General features: G+C 42.2%; 1 protein-coding gene across 7 annotated transcripts in view; it reads right to left on the reverse strand.

Annotated features, from left to right (window-relative positions):
• Nucleotides 1-449: 449 nt before the first annotated feature.
• Nucleotides 450-17854, reverse strand: part of LOC106841196 (V-type proton ATPase subunit S1-like protein) — a 44517-nt gene continuing 27112 nt past the window's right edge. For 5 of the 7 annotated variants that reach the window (XM_044777902.2, XM_044777903.2, XM_070517842.1 and 2 more), the window contains 4 exons: nt 13578-13813; nt 8262-8312; nt 5641-5881; nt 450-1035 (listed from right to left, as the gene is read on the reverse strand). In XM_044777902.2, coding sequence (XP_044633837.2) covers nt 733-1035; nt 5641-5881; nt 8262-8312; nt 13578-13813 — 831 coding nt within the window. In that variant the 3' untranslated portion in view covers nt 450-732. The remainder of the gene's footprint in view (nt 1036-5640; nt 5882-8261; nt 8313-13577; nt 13814-17854) is intronic. The other 2 variants (XM_070517843.1, XM_044777901.2) reach the window with 1 other exon arrangement.

The following is a 17854-nucleotide window of genomic DNA, read 5'->3' on the forward strand; positions in this document are numbered from 1 at the left end:
CTTACCCAACTCAGTTGTCTATTTCAAGTGGTACCTAGGAGAGCTAATGGAGGTCCAAATCAGACAAATGAGACAAACTTTGGCAGCACAACCAGATGGCAAAGGTAAGATACCAACACTATTGCCCTAACTTCACATATTGAATTGGGCTGCCTCTCAATAGCAAAGTAAATAATAAGAAAGCCCTTAATAAAAGGGTTCCAGCATATTAACAGGAGTCTTCCCTAAACAGTTCTGCGAAAGAGAAAAAAAAGACTATTTTTAAAACCAAATTGGGGCATAATTTCTGAAAAAATGCAAACTATGGTACAAAATATTTTGAATCCTGAACTCCCAGTTAACCTTGGATTTATTATTTCTATACTTATCACACCCAAACTGGTACAGGCAAGGAGGACCAAGTGAGTTTTCTCTTCTCTATATTGCGTTGTTCTTTTTTTTTTTTTTTTGGTCCCCCTAACTCGAAACATCCCTCTGCGTTCAACGTAGCTTTGGGGCAACCATCAGATTTACCTCGGTGGGAATCCTGAGATACCTTTTTCATTGCCCCAAGTCTATCTAAATAGGCCAGCAGAGGCTTCAAAAGTGATTCATTACGTATTTTCCTTTCTTTAATTTTTTTTTAATCAAACCATTCCGTGAAAACCTTATATCACTAGTCAAACAGCACAGAACAGAAACAACTCCTTTCCGAGCCCACCGGGGACTTTATGAGGGAGGGGGCCCGTGCTGTTAGACGTAAATTTTGCCGATCTGCTGGCTCCTCAGTTCGTAGCGCTCGACTGCCTGGCTCCGCAGCAGCTCCTTGTCTTCTGCTGCGTCTCGGGCTCGCAGCCGGGAGAGGTGGGCCGGAGACGCGATGACGTCGTAGTGCCGCTCCAGATACCGCAGGTAGACGAGCATGTGCAGGGCGTAGGCCAGCACCAGCAGCAGGATCAGCGACATCGCCAGGCCCATCAGAATGGCTGGGGAGAAGGCAGAGGCGCAGTCTCGGGCCTTGGCAAACTGTCCCCCCTTGATGGTAAAGCCTTGGATCTGTCAGGAGGACGAAAAGAAGGGACACGTTCTTTCTCTCCTAAGATCTACTTCCCACTTGGGCTGGGGGTTCTGGACCCCTAATTGGCCACATTTAAGATACTGGGGCCATGTTTGCTGAATAACTCAAACGCACGATCTAACAAATGTGAGTGTGTTATGTGGACAGAGAAACAATTTTAAATCAAGACTGACCCAGAAACTCTGGGATGTATGTTTGTCATAATTAAAAGGCTCTTGAAATTCAAGGCTCTGAAATAAAACCTCTTTTAATCTGATCCTCAGGAATATCCCCTTCATCTAAAACCACAACTGCTGCGGTATCTCTAAAATTCAAAGCACACTCAACATTTTATAAGTGTTGGTATAAATTTCACCAAGGATTTTAAGTCTCAGTTCCTCTGCCTTCGATTCTGTTGACAGGAGTTAGACCAGGAAGAGTCTTTTAAGGGAAGATATTATGATTCCTAATGAGGTGAAACATAGACAATAATAAAAGCTAACACTCAGTGAAGGTTTTTTTATGTACCTGACACAGCCTTAACTCATTTAATACTCACAATAGCCTGTAAATTACTATTTATCCCTATTTTATGGATGAGACACAGAAAAGTTAAGTGACTTGCTTAGAGTCACACAGCATTGTAAGCGCAGTGAAGCTGTAATTCAAACCCAGGCAGCCTGGCTTCAGAGTCACGTGTTAGTTTACTACTCCCTAACTCCTGACGTGTTCTGTCTCTTCTTCCTCCTGTCACTACCTCTCCCTCTTACCAGTTGTACCCTACCAACTTGGTACTCTTTTTGGAATTGCTGTATACCAGCCCCCCCCTTGCCCCCTGCCCAGAGAATAGAAAGGAAAGTTTTCTCATATGTGCAAATGAAGTGGTTTAACTACTTGGAACTAGGAGAGGTTCAAATCCACAACTGGCTGCGATATCTAAATACTGTCACACGGAAAGAAACGGGGCTACAGAGGAACTGCTCCAAGTGAGAGCAATCACTTGTGAAGGCAGCCCCCACGTTTAGCTGGCTTTTAGAATACAACCCAACACAGTGTCACCTCATTCAGTCACCTAATACGTTTAAAAGGGCACATCAGGAAACTGAATTATCCATGAACGCTTTACTGAGAACTCATTGTTATGACTTAGGTGGGCGCTTTAGCATCTTTCCATGCTAAAATTACCATGCTGCCGCAGACCTCAGGGGCCTCGCTCACCCAATTGTGTGCTCTAGACCAAATCCAAAACAGCTTCTGAAGAAAACTCTTGGCCTGGTTTCTGGGATCCTTGGCCTGCCCCTCTATGAAGAGGCAAAGGGGCCTTCTCTTCAGACTAGTGTCTGAAGAGTCAAGCTCCTCAATGACAAAAGATGGCCTCATTTGATTCTGCAACTCCAGCCAAAGAGAACATCCTCACATTGACTGCCACTTCATTCTTGACAAGACTTGGCTGAGAACAGTATCTGGAGAATGCCTGGAAGGACATGTCGTCCATCCATTGTCCGGACTAGAGGTTGCAAACACTGTATCCAGCCCACAGGTGAGTTTTGCTTGGCCCAGAGTTCTGAACAATTTCCCATAAGAATCTGGATTTCTAGCTTCTCCTGAGAAGTCAGGAGATCTAGCAACACTGAGTCTGCATTCCCAGAAAGCAAAAATTAGCTGGAGCTAAATAAATATGCCCCCTTGTGATTCCAGCTACACTTTGCCACAGTCCGCCACTGGTCCACCTGAGGCATTGGCATCCGAGTTTTCCCCCAAGGCATCTGAGTTCGCCATGCATGTGACACCACTCTACACTTTACTCTGAGAACGAGCAGAGCAGCAAAGCTGCATACAGGGACTGCAGCCTTCTGTACACGTACCTTAACCAGCACCCCTGGCACCTCTTGCCTGGACCGAGCCTGCATTCTGCCATCTGTCTACAGTAAGGGTGTTTTAACAAGGCCTGCGTCCAACACCCAGTGCTGTGTTCACTATAAGGCTGCTGTTGAGGATGCTGGCACGCGTCGCACAACACAAGGGATGGGTGTGCCCCTCACAAGTACATTTGCAGTAGTCTTATGAACCCCCTGAACACGTAACTGGCTGACTCCTTCTTATGCTGGCTGCTCCCAAGCTTCGGAGCCAAATTACTGTGCCGCTTCTAGCCAGGGCTGACAAATGGTCTTGTGATTTTGTGTACCAACCTCACCATAGGCTGTAACTGATCTTTTCTTCCTTTGTTTTTATTAACCCCTATGTTTTTGCCCATGTTTTTGTTTTACATTTTTTTATTACAAAATATATACATAATATAATATCTACCATCTTAACCATTTTTAGGTGTATGGTTCAGTGGCATTAAGCACACTCACATCGTTGTGCAGTCATCACCACTATCCATCTCCAGAACTCTTTTCATCTTGCAAAACTGAAACTGTACCCATTAAACACGAATTCCTCATTCCCCTCTTCCCTAGCCCCAAGCAACCACCATTCTACTTTCTGTCTCCAAATTTGACTACCCTAGATACCTCATATGAGTGAATCATACAAATATTTGTCCTTTTCTGTGTGATTTATTTCACTTAGCATAACATCCGCAAGGTTCATTCATATTGTTGCACGTATCTGAATTTTCTTCCTCTCTAAAGTTGAATAAGATTCCATTGTATGTATATACTAGATGTTGTTTTTCATCATTCATCAATGGACATTTGGTTTGTTTCCACTTTTTGGCTATTGTGAATAATGCTGAAATAAACACGGGTGTACAAATGTCTGTTCAATCCCTCCTTTTAATTCTTTTAGGTATAGTCCCTGAAGTGGAATTGCTGAATCACATGGTAATTCTATGCTTACTCTTTGAGGAACCACCATACTGTTTTCCACAGCAGCTGCACCATTTTACATTCCCACCAGCAAGGTACAAAGGTTCTAATTCCCCACATCCTTGCCAACACTTATTGTTTTCTATTTGCCCTTTTTTTTTAATAACAGCCATCCTAATGGGGGTGAAGTGGTTTGCCCATTTTTCAAAGTGATTTTTCTTGTAGTATTTCTGTAAGTCCCCTTAAGTCATGTCTGGAACAGGTGGAGGCATAAATCAGTCAATTCCTCCTTTCTAATTAGGGTATGTGTGCATTATTCCTTGTTTTCATTATTACTTTCTCATTGCCCTTTCTGCCTGCTGCTGTTTTGAAATATCAAGAGAGAGAAATTACATATACATATATACATATACATATATATGTATATGCAATTTATATGTATATATGTACGTACATATATGTATGTATGTATATATCTACATATAATTTATATATTTATGAAGACATAAATACATATAATTTGTTATACATATAATTTATAATATATAATTTATATATGTATATAGACATATAACATATGTATATATGTGTGTATATATATGTATGTATGTGTGTGTGTGTGTGTATATATATAATGTGTATATATATGTAATATATATATAAGTGTCTTTGGAACCAGACAGTCCAGAATTCAGATTCTGCCTCTCCTATTTACCAGTTATATCATTTTGAAAAATTATGTAAGTATCAGAGCTTCAGTCATCTCACTTGTAACACAGGGATAATAACAGCTACCTTACAGCATTATAAGCTTTTTGAAGACAAACAATGTGCAATAACCACAACAGTGCCAACACAGACGGGACTCACAAGCAGCAGCTATTGCTTCCATGCTGACACAGTCCTGGGTGTCGCCACACATATTGGGCCATGAATTATTTATGTTCATAAGGATAGGTCAGAAATTGAGAAGGTGTAGTTTGAGAAGTAATTTGAACCCAGGTCTTTCAGACTCAGAGAGGCAAGTTCCTTCCCTCCCCCAAACCACCTCTCCTCAGCGCCCTCCCCCACCACACTGCTCCAGCCTGGGGAGGGAGGGTTCTATGGATATATATGTATGTAAAATTGGAAAGTGCCCCTAAAAGGGATGTGCAAAACCCTGTCTATTTCAGTGACTCGGAAGAACAAGAGAAGCTTTTTTCACAGGTAAACAGGACGGAGGAACTTGACAGATGTCTCCCAGCCTGAGACTCTGCTGGTGAAAAGGAACCTCTTGTGCTCCTGCCCCCTCCCCAAATACTTTCAAGAGGAGCTTTGGGATATTTTTGACTCCCTGGCTGACAGTTCCCTTCCTATGCTACCTGCCAAAGCTGTCACTCACGCTACAGATGTACTTCTTATCTGCCCTGATAGGATCACTGCTCACTCCCTGAAGGAAGTACAATAATTGTCCAACAATTCCTCTGCCCAGAAGGGCCTCTCACTCCAGGAAGTGTCAGTCACTGGGCTTCAGGCCACAGCTTCTCCCCGGCTTAGATTGCTGGCATTCCTCACTGATAGTTATTAGTGGCTGGATAAACCTGACTGTAAAGCAAGGGGGAGCGGGGAGGGCTGTGCAGGGAGAGAAAATATCCTAGTCCACTTCATACCCTAGAAGATACAGAAAAACAATACCGATATTATTTTTAAAGTATCCAGTCCTCTCTTTTCCTTAAACACATGTTTCAGTTTTACCGAGTTTCTTTGGCTCCAAATACACAGGTGCACTGAGCCTATGTTTTAGTTTATTACCTGGAAATCAACAAAAGTGACCTCCCACAGGCTTGACGTATCATCCGTGTTGCTGGGCACCAAGAGGGCATCGTACCTCTGCAGGCTGCTGACGCGCTGGCAGTGGTAGGAATAACGTGACGGAGCATATATGCCAGTTGCATTGAAGGTTGCTTGGATGGAATTATTGAAAATAATCTCGACTCGGTGCAAACTAAACCAGCCCTGGATGGACAACTTGTTGTAATTGATAAGGGTGAATCTGAAAATGATTATGAAACAGTATTACCCCCAAAGCTCTTCTACATTTGCTGACACAGGACATCGTCTATGAACGGTACAATCGCGCCCTCTGTTGTCAGGTAGTAGAACTGCCTCAAAAGAGGCTTTTACGTTTCCGGTTTGGAATGAAAGCAAATGACAGGGCCCTGAAAAGTGAGCAACACAAACTCTTACAAAAAACTCGGCTTTTTTATTTTTTAGAATAAACACTCGATATTATTGCCAAAAACTTGAGAACAACTTGAATGCACACAATATAGAATTAGCTAAAGAATGTTCAAAAATAATAGGAATAGTTCTGACTACGTGTGAAGCACCTTTCTGTGTTCTTTATGTGTATTTTATTCACTCTCTACCACAACGCCATGAGACAGATAATATTACCGTCCTCATCTCCTAGACGAGGAATAAGACACAGAAGAGTTAAGTAAATCATTTGTGCAAGTTCACTGAGAGAATAAGCATTGGAGCTGGGCTTTGAATCCAATCTGAGACGAGAGCCCTTATTCTTAGCCATTTTGGAATAGACTATTCTCCAGCCATAAAAACATTATAATGTACATAGGCCATGATCTTTTTTTCACTAAAAAAATATGTGTGACTGCATAAAAAAAAATTCTGGAAGGGTAGACATCAAAATGCTAATTAGTCATTATAGATGGTGGTTGGATTATGAATGATTTTCATTTTTTTCTTTTTATAGCTCGATATTTTCTGATTTTTCTGTTTTCAATGGACATGTATTACCTTGTGTTAGCTTGGGGTTCTACAGAAGCAGACCCTGAGACAAAGATGTGGATACAAAAAGTATTTTTGGGAGGTGATCCCAAATGTATTGGGGAATTTGGCCATTCAAAATATTTAGTATGGAGAGAAGAGAAACAACAGAGGAATGGAAGACAGTCAAAAACGACACATGATTAAGCAAGTTTCCACTGTGGGAAGTGGGGCTTAATGCCCATGAGGAACCCTGGAGCCCGAGTAGAATGCCTGCCTCTGAGTTCTCTCGCCTGAGGCTGAGAGAGCTGGGGCATTTATACCCTCGCTTCACTCACTGGTTGAGGGCTGCTGGGGCAGGCACAGGAGGCAGTGGGCCCCTTTGGCCAGAGGAAACTTTTAGGCAAAGAAGGGCTATCAGTGAAAGTTGAGCTGGTGGACTGTAGTGGATGCAATGGAAATGCCCAAGGGGGTATAGATGGGGTACTGACAGTGTCTGCCACATACCTTTATCTCAGAAAAATAATAATCATAGAGCTATTTTCCTTTTGGGGAAAAAAAGTGCTATTTGAATCAAAAATATTCCTCAATCGTATATCAAACAGCTATGTGTATGTGTTTGGTTACCTTCTGGGTTTCTATTTTCCTTTTAAAGTTTCTCTGGAAGGTAATGACATGCGTTTTCTAAATTACGACCAGTGAAACACTAGTGTCCCATGATATGCAGGAAAGTGTTCTGACGAGAGAGCTTTCCAGGGTGATACCAGGAAACACCGGGTTAATCAAAGCTACCAGGTGCAACATCTTCCTTAAGACGCGTCTTCACAGAAACCTTCATATACAAGTTTACACGGTGACGCTCCAAAAGGAACACAGGGTGGGTAGTGTTTCTCAAACACATTTGACCACAGAATACCTTTTATGGGGACTCTTATAAATATTTTCATAGAGCAGAAGTGTTTCACAGAACACAGCTTGGGAAAGACTGCCCAAACACATCCTGCTGGTTTTTCAAGTAATGTTAAAGACACAGCTCCTATCTTCACTAAAAGCTTGATCCTATAGGAAGGGAAACCTATTTCGATAAGAAAAAAAAATGTAATGTGTCCAAATTGGCACGCCCCACCCCTCCCCAGAGCAGTTCCTAACTACTTGGACAAACCACCGTCAGCAGATGCATCCTTCCATCCATAAAGACAAAAACGCAGGCCTGTGTTGCTTCTCTGCTGGGGAAGTCAGCTAACGGAGAATTTTTCATTATCCTTAAATGATAAGTGTGATTCACTGTAAGGAGCTATATAGAAAGAAACTTTAAATCAGAGCCCCAGCCCTTGGAGCTTTAAGTATATTTTTTGCTCAGAGGAAAAGGGTATCACATTCTCACATTCATGTGTTCGTGTGTTCTCAAGGTCCCTAACTGAGGAAACTATAGTTGCTTTGGTAGAAACTAAAGGAAGCATTATGATAGGATCCCATCACATAACACCACTGACTTTTCAGTGTAATTAGGTAGAGGTGACATTTCACACGTCAGTGCTTAGCACACAGCAGGTCCTTGATACTAGCATGTTGAATCAATAAATTATATGGAGCTAATCTGAAACACTGAACCTATGATACTCCAAAGTGGTACCCATACCTACCTTACATCAAGACCTTTGGGATTTTGAGCATCATCAAACTTCAGAGACAACCTGAGAAAACAGAAACAACACAGTCCATCTAAACAGGAACAACCCTTACTTCACACTGCACTCAGAAATTACCTCAAAATGGTTCATAGACCTAAATGTAAAAACCAAAACTATAAACTTATAGAAGAATATTTGTGCAATCTTGGGACAGCCAATGGTTTCTTGAAAAAATACAAAAGTACAAACCATAAAAGAAAAAATTGATAATTGAACTTTATTAAATTCAAAAACTTTTGCTGTTCAAAAGATACTATTAAGAAAACAAAAAAGACAAGCCATAGAATGGAAGAAAATATTCACAGCACATATAGACAAAGAACTTCTATCTGGACTATAATAAATAACACTAACAACTCAATAACAAGAAGACAACTCAACTTAAAATGGTCAAAAGACAGGCACTTCACAAAGGAAGATATACAAACAGCCAATTAATACATGAAAAGATGCTCACATCATTAGTCATCAGGAAAATATAAAATAATGCTACAAGATAACATTGTACAGTAATCAGAATGACTAAAACTTTTTTAAAAAATCTACTTGGAAGCTTTTAATACCTATATTTATCCCCATTTTTCTGAAAGTTAATATGAGATTTCCTGGAGCAGAGACAGATTATTACTAACTCACAGCAACAACCACATTGGTTCCCCTTTTCACCCAATTCTTCCTCACGGGCAACACGAAGAGAGCCAGATACCATCCTGTATGTACTAGAATTTGTCACACAGGTGAGGAACACCAGAGTTATGAACCTGGGAGTTTATCTGGAGAGAGACAGTGGTCCCCCTTCACCTCCTGAGAAAGGGAGAGAAACATCTGCCTCCTTAGTGTCAAAAATTTTCCTTGGGAAGAGACAAGGGAAGGATCCTGGGTTCCTAGCTCAGAAGGTACCTCTGATGAGTTTTGTTAGCCTTTGGATGGGGGCAAACAGCTCACCATAAAGGAGACAAATGGCAGCAGGTCTAACCCATGTATGTAAATAAATGTCTCCAAGGGGAAGATAAGAAGCCTCTCTGGGTTGCCAAGCCCCGGAACGTCTGCATGGCTGAGTTTCATTACTCCTTGACATGTAAACACACCCCTCTGAGAAGATAAATCTCTTATCAACTCCAAGACTTATCTTTTAACCCAGGTTCCAGTAAAATTTGTTGAAAAATTACTAACCATGCAAGAACACAAAAATATTTTCTCTACAGTCCCACACTAACCATACCAAGAGTTGGTGAGGATGTGAGGCAGCTGGAGCTCTTACACAACGCTGCTGGAAAGGCAAACGGCACCATCACTTTCAACACAGTTTGGCAGTTTCTTAAAAAGCTAAACATACACCTACCATATGATCCAGCCATTCCACTCCTGGGTATTTACCCAAAAGAAATGAAAATATATGCTCCTACAAAAACTTGTACATGAATGCTTATAGCAACTTCATTTAGAAAGTTATCTAAAAACTGGAGGAAAAAACAAATCTCCATCAAGAGGTGGTGGGATAAATAAGTTGTGCTATATCCATCCAACGGAGCACTTACTACTTAGCCATGGAAAGGAACATACCTTTGATACATGCAACAACATATGAGAATTTCAAAATCGTTATGCAAGTGAAAGAAGCCAGACTAAAAAAGAGTGTACACTATACAATTATACTTACATAAAATTCTAGAAAATGCAAACTAATCTATAATGATAGAAAGAAGATCAGTGTTTACGTAGAGAGGTGGGAGTGGCAAGAGGGATGTTACAAAAGGGCACAAGGAAACTTTTGTGAGTGAAGTAAATGTTTGCTATCTTGATTGTGGCGATGGTTTCATGGGTAAACACATATGTCAAAATTGATCAAATTGTCTGCTTTAAAGATATGTAGTTTAGTGTATTTCACTTATATTTCAATGAGGTTGAAAAATAGGAATGGCAAAAAGTTAAGTAAATAATTGAAATGGGAGAAGGTGAGGAATTGAAATACATAAAGTGTGACACTGCTATGTGATGTTATAATGTCTAGAAGTTATAACACCTCAATATACATTATAAAACCAAAAAAGTGAAAGTAGATAGTTATAAAATGTCCAATTACAAGCTTGAAAAACAAATCACAGAAATATAATCTCATTAATTTGGTCCCACTTATCAAGAAGTAAGAATGTCAGTGATTGAGCTGCAGTTTATCTTCATACTATTTACAGGGAAAAGGGAAGGGGTACTTACAAAACAAACCATAAAATAAGATTGCTAAGAGAAATATCTTTATTTCCTAACATCATAAATTTAGAAACCTTAGAAGCACTCATTAACAAACACTTTGTAGCTAATTTACACAATAAGGCAAGTCTTCAATAGGACCTTTCTCTAACAATATTCTGACACTGTTACAAATTACTGAAAATACTTTAAAGAAGTAAAATGCATTTCTTGAATAATACTTTATAAATTTGATTGGTCACTTATTCTAACAGAATTTCTCTAGTTCTTCCAAGGAATCAGAATAGCTTAGTTACCCGTAAACTGGCTCTACAGCTAACAAACTAAACTTCAAAGCAAAGCCATGCTGAGCCCACCCTAACCTCTGTCCCCGTCTCCTGATGGAGCAGCTCAGTGGCCTCCACACTTCTGACCCTCCACGAGCCTTCTCCAGCAGTCCTGGTTTCAGTGAAAGCTCGATAACATGCTGTGCTGCTGAGTACAGAGCATGAGGCCTGAGTTCAACAAAGCAAATTCAACGATCCTTCAGGGAGAATCTTTCCAGTGCCAGGCACCGTGCCATAACCTGGGAACACACGGGAGAGTTACAGCCTCACCAGTCACTCAGAAAGGAGCTTCTTTTACTCTTCCCAGCACCCTACCCTCCCACGCTTAAGATGGATTTTGAATTCTTCAGACTATAATTGTCTAAATTCAAAATACACACAGATGCTGGTATTATGCTCTCTTTGTAGGGTTTTCGCTATTTGAAAAGACTTCTGTAGCAAATCTGTCTGCCAACAGCTTGCCTTTCCCTGAACATTTTGTTTCAAAGTGCTAAAACATGGTCATCTTTTTTAAATCTGTGCTTTTGACCCTACATGGTTATGTCTTTGCTTGGGTTTGTTCTTTTGGCAACTCCCTTTCTGGTTCTTGAGAACATAGGATTTCCCTGCCAGCACAGCAAACGAACCTCACTAATCTGTGTGATTCTCAGGAATCAGGAACACTAAGTCTCCGCAGCTGGTCCTTGAACACCTCATGTCCCGGGAAGCCTCCCACTCATCCCCTTGGGTGGGCTCTCCAGGAAGCCTGCATGCTCGCCCGAGCACGACTCTCAGAGGTGGCTGCTGCACACTCAGGACTCACCCCGGCTAGCATTTTAGGGTGGTGACAGGAAGAAAAAGTCAGGCCCTGCCCAATCATTCATGTGTGCGCTGTGAAAACCATAGCTTCCCTGGGCCTCTCCACCAGGTCACTAGACACTACTTTATTTACTCTAGTTATCATCAGGAAGCAAGGAAGGTAATACTACTACTGTGAGCGGCACTTGACAAGCTCTCAAAGTTCTCATGTATACATTTCCTCATATGATTTTCACAACTCTATGCTGTCAGGCCAAGAGAGGAGGTAAAATCTCATTGCTAAAGACATTTTAGACCCCAGTCTATCACCATACAAGCTGTATGATCTTGGCAAGTATCCTAACATCTACGAGCCTTGACTTCCTCACCTGAAACATGGATCATAATAGTACCTATAACTCGGGGACTTATTCGCAATAGTATTATGAGGAATAACAGATGTGCCTGTGAAGTCCTCACACGGTATCTGGCTCATGGTAAGTGTTCAAGGCCTTTTAGATAGATGCCATCAGCTCCGTCTCACAGACGATGATCCTATGGTGGTTCCTGTTTGTAAAGTCACAGAGCTCTCTGGCAGAACTGGGCCTAGAAGCCAAATTTTCATTCTTTCTGTTTCTGGGTTCCCAGTGATCATTAAGGTTTCTAAAGCACAGCAAAACGCTGTGGTGCCCTGATCTTCCCCGCAAATACCTGGGGTCAGGACAAATGGAATCCAGGAGGGCCAGTCAGCCATGGACAGGCAAGATGATCCCCAGGCATCGGCCTCTCTCCGCACAGCTGACCACAAATAAAGAGCCCTGTAGGGAATTAATTAGAGCCTGAGGAAAAAGTCCTGAGCTCTCAGCAGGGCTGAGTCTCTTCAGCAGTCGTGCTGAAACAGAATAAAGAGATCTGGGAGGACTCTGGATGCTTATGCTTACAATTCCCTAATAAGAGATGGTGGTTCTGAATAGCGAGATACTTACCAAGACTCGTAATATAACTTGCAGGTGTATATTAATATAATCCACTTTTACCCATCATCAATAATTTTTAAATGATAAGTTCAGGAATAAAAAAGTATTTCCAGCCAAAGTATATAAAAAGAATACACACACACACTTTAGGTTATGGTTTATACAAAGCATTCTGCCCTTCTAAACCAGGCCAGAACAAATGCAGAAAATCTTCCAAAAGTCTCCATTATACCAGCAAATGTTGAAAGCAAGGAGGTTTATAGAAAGCAAGTGGGACACGCCAGACTTCCTCCCCCTGGACCAAAACAAATACAGGCAAACAATTTTGCTTGGATGACTGAAAACCGGAGAAAGGCACTGGAAATTGACTTCTTTGAAAGGAATATTTATTTAATCTGCTTATCTCAAATCAAAAGTAATTATTCTAATCATTATGAATCTTAAAGAATTCTCTGAAATTTGGCCCTTCAAAGGTACCCTTGTGCACTTACAAAGAGGCAACGCTCCGCAACTTCAGAAGACTCCCTGCAATCAGACATCTGCCCTGACTAGAGTCACCTTCTCTCTCTCACCCGCTGTAATACATCTGACTGTGCTCTGTGGTACGTAATGTCCTCCCTGGTGGGACAAAAGTAGTTGACACCTCACATGTGGAGTTGACACCACACCTGAAATCCTTTTCTCTTTTTCAGAGTGAGTTTGGGAACCTTCATTTTCAGAACCCTGATTTTCCACAAGCTTTCGTAGCAATCAGCTAAAAGAGTTCAGATGAAAATTGCTGGGAAAAAAATAACAAATTTTTTAAAATTAATCAATGACTGGTTCTTCCATTTTAGACATTAAACATTTCCCCAAAGATGTGTGTCAGAGTCATGTCCAACAGAGTCTACTTCTTTTTTCTGAAATCTCAGAAAACTGGATGCCCAGTTAATAGACTACAGTCACCCCAAGGGCTTCCTCCCACAAAGCAGTCAACTTACGTGGCACTTTCTTCTCTGCAATTTGAGTTGCCAGCATCCACTGTTGCCTTCTGGCCAAAAGCTTCATCCGTAAGGTCCAGCCGAGTCTGATTCTTAAATTTAATTGTTATTCTTTTGGCCCAGAAGAGAATGCAGGGAACTCCATCCATGGAGACGTTCACTGGGCTATGATGGCTGAATGCATTCCAATGTTCTTTCTCTAAATGTCCTTGTCTGCTCAGATTGTAGTTGAGAGCCTAATTCACCAAATAAATGAAATTCAAGATACGAATTTGTTTTAAATTAATTAAATAAATTATTAGATTATTAATTAATTAATTAAAGGGTTATTAATAAAAGGGTTAGTTCACAATCTGCTAAAACTCTGATCTCTCAGCTCCAGAGTCCATGCTACTGTGGAGCAAAGGAGATGGACAGACTAGATCATAACAAGCCCAAAATGATAGTTATACCTGAGAGGTACATGAACCCCATTCCACAAAGAACCAAAAATGGAAAGAACTAACTTGTAAGAAAACAAACAAACAAAAATTGCAAATAATAATATTAGCAATATAGAGTTTAAAAGTCATCATGCTGGGGGAGAAAGAAGAGATGAATAGGAGGAGCACAGCAGATTTTGGGGCCGTGAAACTGTTATTCTGTGTAATGGTAGATAGATATCATTATACATTTGCTAAAACCCATAACATGTACAACACAGAGAGTGAATCCTAATGTAAACTATGGACTTCAGTTAATAATAATGTATCAATATTGGTTCATCAATTTTCACAAACATACCACACTAATGCAAGATGTTAAATATAGGGGAAATTGGAGGGGAAGGGATAGAGGGGTTATGTGGGAACCTTCTGTACTTTTTTTCAATTTTTTCTGTAAACCTAAAGCCACCCAAAAGAAAAATAAAGTCTATTATTAAAAAATAAAATTCCAGAGAAGATCCAAGATGGCGGTATGAGTAGTCTTCTTTGTCTCTCCCCCTTCGAGTCTACAACTAATTGGACATTCATCGCTTAACAAAGGATATCCATATAGCATCTCAGGATGCCTGAGAGACCCACGCTGCTATACATCGGAAGGCAGACGGACTTCCCTCTGGGAGGAGGTGGAGATAGGTGAAAACTCTCCAACCTCGACCCCCGAACAGCCTAGTACCTGCAAGCGGCTTTCTTCCAGCGGATGCCCCCAGAACATCGCCACACACCAAGGGCAGGAAGGAGCGCACACCAGAGGAGCGACGGTGGAAACAGGTGACCAGAGCCCTACCTAAGCCCCCCGCAATTACACCTAAGCCCAGAGGGAAGCTCCAGAGTTACACACTGGAGGTGGCGGGGAAAACCCCTACCCACCATTAGCAGAGAGGCCCCGCCTAGCATCCACAATGCCGGGAGGCTCCCGGAGAGAATCCTAAACGGTGTGGTGGCCCACCAGCTGCCGCTGCCGGCTCCACTGACTGGGCTTTCGCCCGGGAGAGGCTCAGGACTACCGGAGATCTCCTGGGAGAGAACTGGGGCTGGGTGGAGCTCCAGTGGCCAGCTCTGCGGCCCGGGGTGAAACTCCAGAGTTCCGTTTGGGCAGCAGGCAAAGTCTCTACCTGCCATTAGCGGAGAGGCCCCGCCCAGCATCCACAATGCTGGGAGGCTCCCAGAGAGAATCCCAAACAGCGTGGCGGCCTGCCAGCTGCGGCCCGCCAGCTGCCGCCGCCAGCTCCACCGACCAGGCTTTCGCCCAGGAGGGGCTCGGGACTACCGGAGATCTCCTGGGAGAGGACTGGGGCTGGGTGGAGCTCCAGTGGCTGGCTCCGTGGCCCGGGGGGAAACTCCAGAGCTCCGTCCGGGCAGCAGGCAAAGTCTCTGCCTGCCATTAGCGGAGAGGCCCCACCCAGCATCCACAATGCTGGGAGGGTCCCAAAGAGGAGAATCCCAGGAAGGGCAGCAGCCAGCCAGCTGCCACTGAACTCAAGGTCTCCGGTTATCCCCCAGACAGGGCAAGGGGCTCCCCGAGATCCTAGGGGAAAGGACTGGGGCTGGGTGGAGTTCCAGCGACCCAGCTCCATGGCCCAGGGGGAAACTCTACAGTCTCACAGCAGCCTCAGTGATAGCCTCTGCACAGCACTAGTAGAGAGCACCCACCCGGCAACCACAAGGCTGGAAGATCCTGGGACAAAAGTAGCACAGCTAGGTGAGCTAACCACAGACTGCAGAAGATGCCCATATCTCTGCTGTGACCCATTGTGGACAAGTGAGATTTTGTGGGCGCCGACAGTGACAGAGCTGCAAATATAAGTGATCCTGCCCCTGGCCACTGGGAAAGCCCATAACACCGCTGCAGACCCTAAGGAGGGAGCACGTCTAGGTTGTCTGCAACAGTAGGCACCAGCAACCTGAAGCCCCCTTGTGACGGCCCCCACAGCTGAAGAGGGAACCCACAGGATCACTGTGACTGCAAGGAGGGAGCCAGGCCGAGTTAGCAACAGCTGATAGGGTTCCTGGTTGGTGCAGTATAAACAGCTGTACCCCCACCACACCAGTAGAAAGAAGTGGAAGCAGTAACTAAACTCTATCTCTATGCAGAGGCACAAATCTACACCATCAAGCAATACGAAAAAATATATTAAATCTCCAGAACAGAAGGAAAATGACAAACACACAGAAAACAATCCCAAAGACAATGAAATATATAACCTAAATGATGATGACTTCAAAACAGCCATCATTAAAAAACTCAATGAGTTAAAAGAGAATTCAGATAGACAACTCAACGAGTTCAGGAGCTATGTCACAAAAGAGTTCAATACTATAAAGGAGAACCAAACAGAAATATTGGAAATGAAGAACACAATAGAGGAGATTAAGAAAAATCTAGATGCACTGAACAGTAGGGCCAATAATATGGAGGAAAGAATTAGCAATTTGGAAGATAGGAATATAGAAATGCTGCAGGCAGAGGAGGAGAGAGAAGTAAGACTAAAAAGAAATGAAGAAACTCTCCAAGAATTATCTGACGCAATTAGGAGATGCAACCTAAGGATTATAGGTATACCAGAGGGAAAAGAGAGGGAGAAGGGGGCAGAAAGCCTATTCAAAGAAATAATAGCTGAGAACTTCCCAAACCTGGAGAAAGAGATGGAACTTCATGTGACAGAAGCCAATAGATCTCCAAACTTTATCAATGCAAGTAGACCAACCCCAAGGCATATAGTAGTGAAGCTAGCAAAAGTCAATGACAAGGAGAGAATACTAAAGGCAGCCAGGTAGAAGAAATTAACCTACAAAGGAACCCCCATCAGGCTATCAGCAGATTTCTCAGCAGAAACTTTATAGGCTAGAAGAGAGTGGAATGATATATTCAAAAATCTGAAGGACAAAAACCTGCAGCTGAGAATTCTCTACCCAGCGAAAATATCCTTCAAATATGATGGAGAAATAAAAACTTTCCCAGATAAACAAAAATTAAGAGAGTTTATTGCCACAAAACCTCTTCTTCAAGAAATGCTCAGGAAAACCCTCATTCCTGAAAAATCAAAAAAAGGAAAGGGGCTACAAAACCAAGAGCAAAGGAGATAAGTAGAAGGACAACAACAGAGAGTAGCAGCTCTCCATCAGAACAGACTAAACCATGGGACGAGAAACAAAGGAAATTGAAGATAACCAGAAAACAAGACATAAAATGGCAGCGGTAGGCCCCCACATTACAATAATCACTCTAAATGTAAATGGATTGAACTCTCCAATCAAAAGACACAGAGTGGCAGGATGGATCAAAGAACAAGACCCAACAATATGCTGCCTCCAGGAAACACACCTCAGCCCCAAAGACAAACACGGACTCAGAGTGAAGGGATGGAAGACAATACTCCAAGCTAATAATGAACAAAAGAAAGCAGATGTCACTATACTAATATCAGACAAAGTAGACTTCAAAGCAAAACAGATAAAGAAAGACAAAGAGGGACAGTATATAATGATAAAAGGGACTCTCCACCAAGAAGACATAACACTTATAAATATATACGCACCCAACACAGGAGCACCAAAATTTGTAAAGCAACTCTTAACAGAACTAAAAGAAGACATCAACAACAATACAATAATAGTAGGGGACCTCAACACCTCATTAACACCAATGGATAGAATATCCAGACAGGAAATCAACAAGAAAATTATAGAATTAAATGAAAAATTAGACCAGATGGACTTAATAGATATATATAGAACACTTCATCCAAAAACAGCAGGCTACACATTCTTCTCAAGTGTGCATGGAACATTCTC

The sequence above is a fragment of the Equus asinus genome, chromosome 9, assembly GCF_041296235.1.
Source record: "Equus asinus isolate D_3611 breed Donkey chromosome 9, EquAss-T2T_v2, whole genome shotgun sequence".
Taxonomy (NCBI): Eukaryota; Metazoa; Chordata; class Mammalia; order Perissodactyla; family Equidae; genus Equus; species Equus asinus.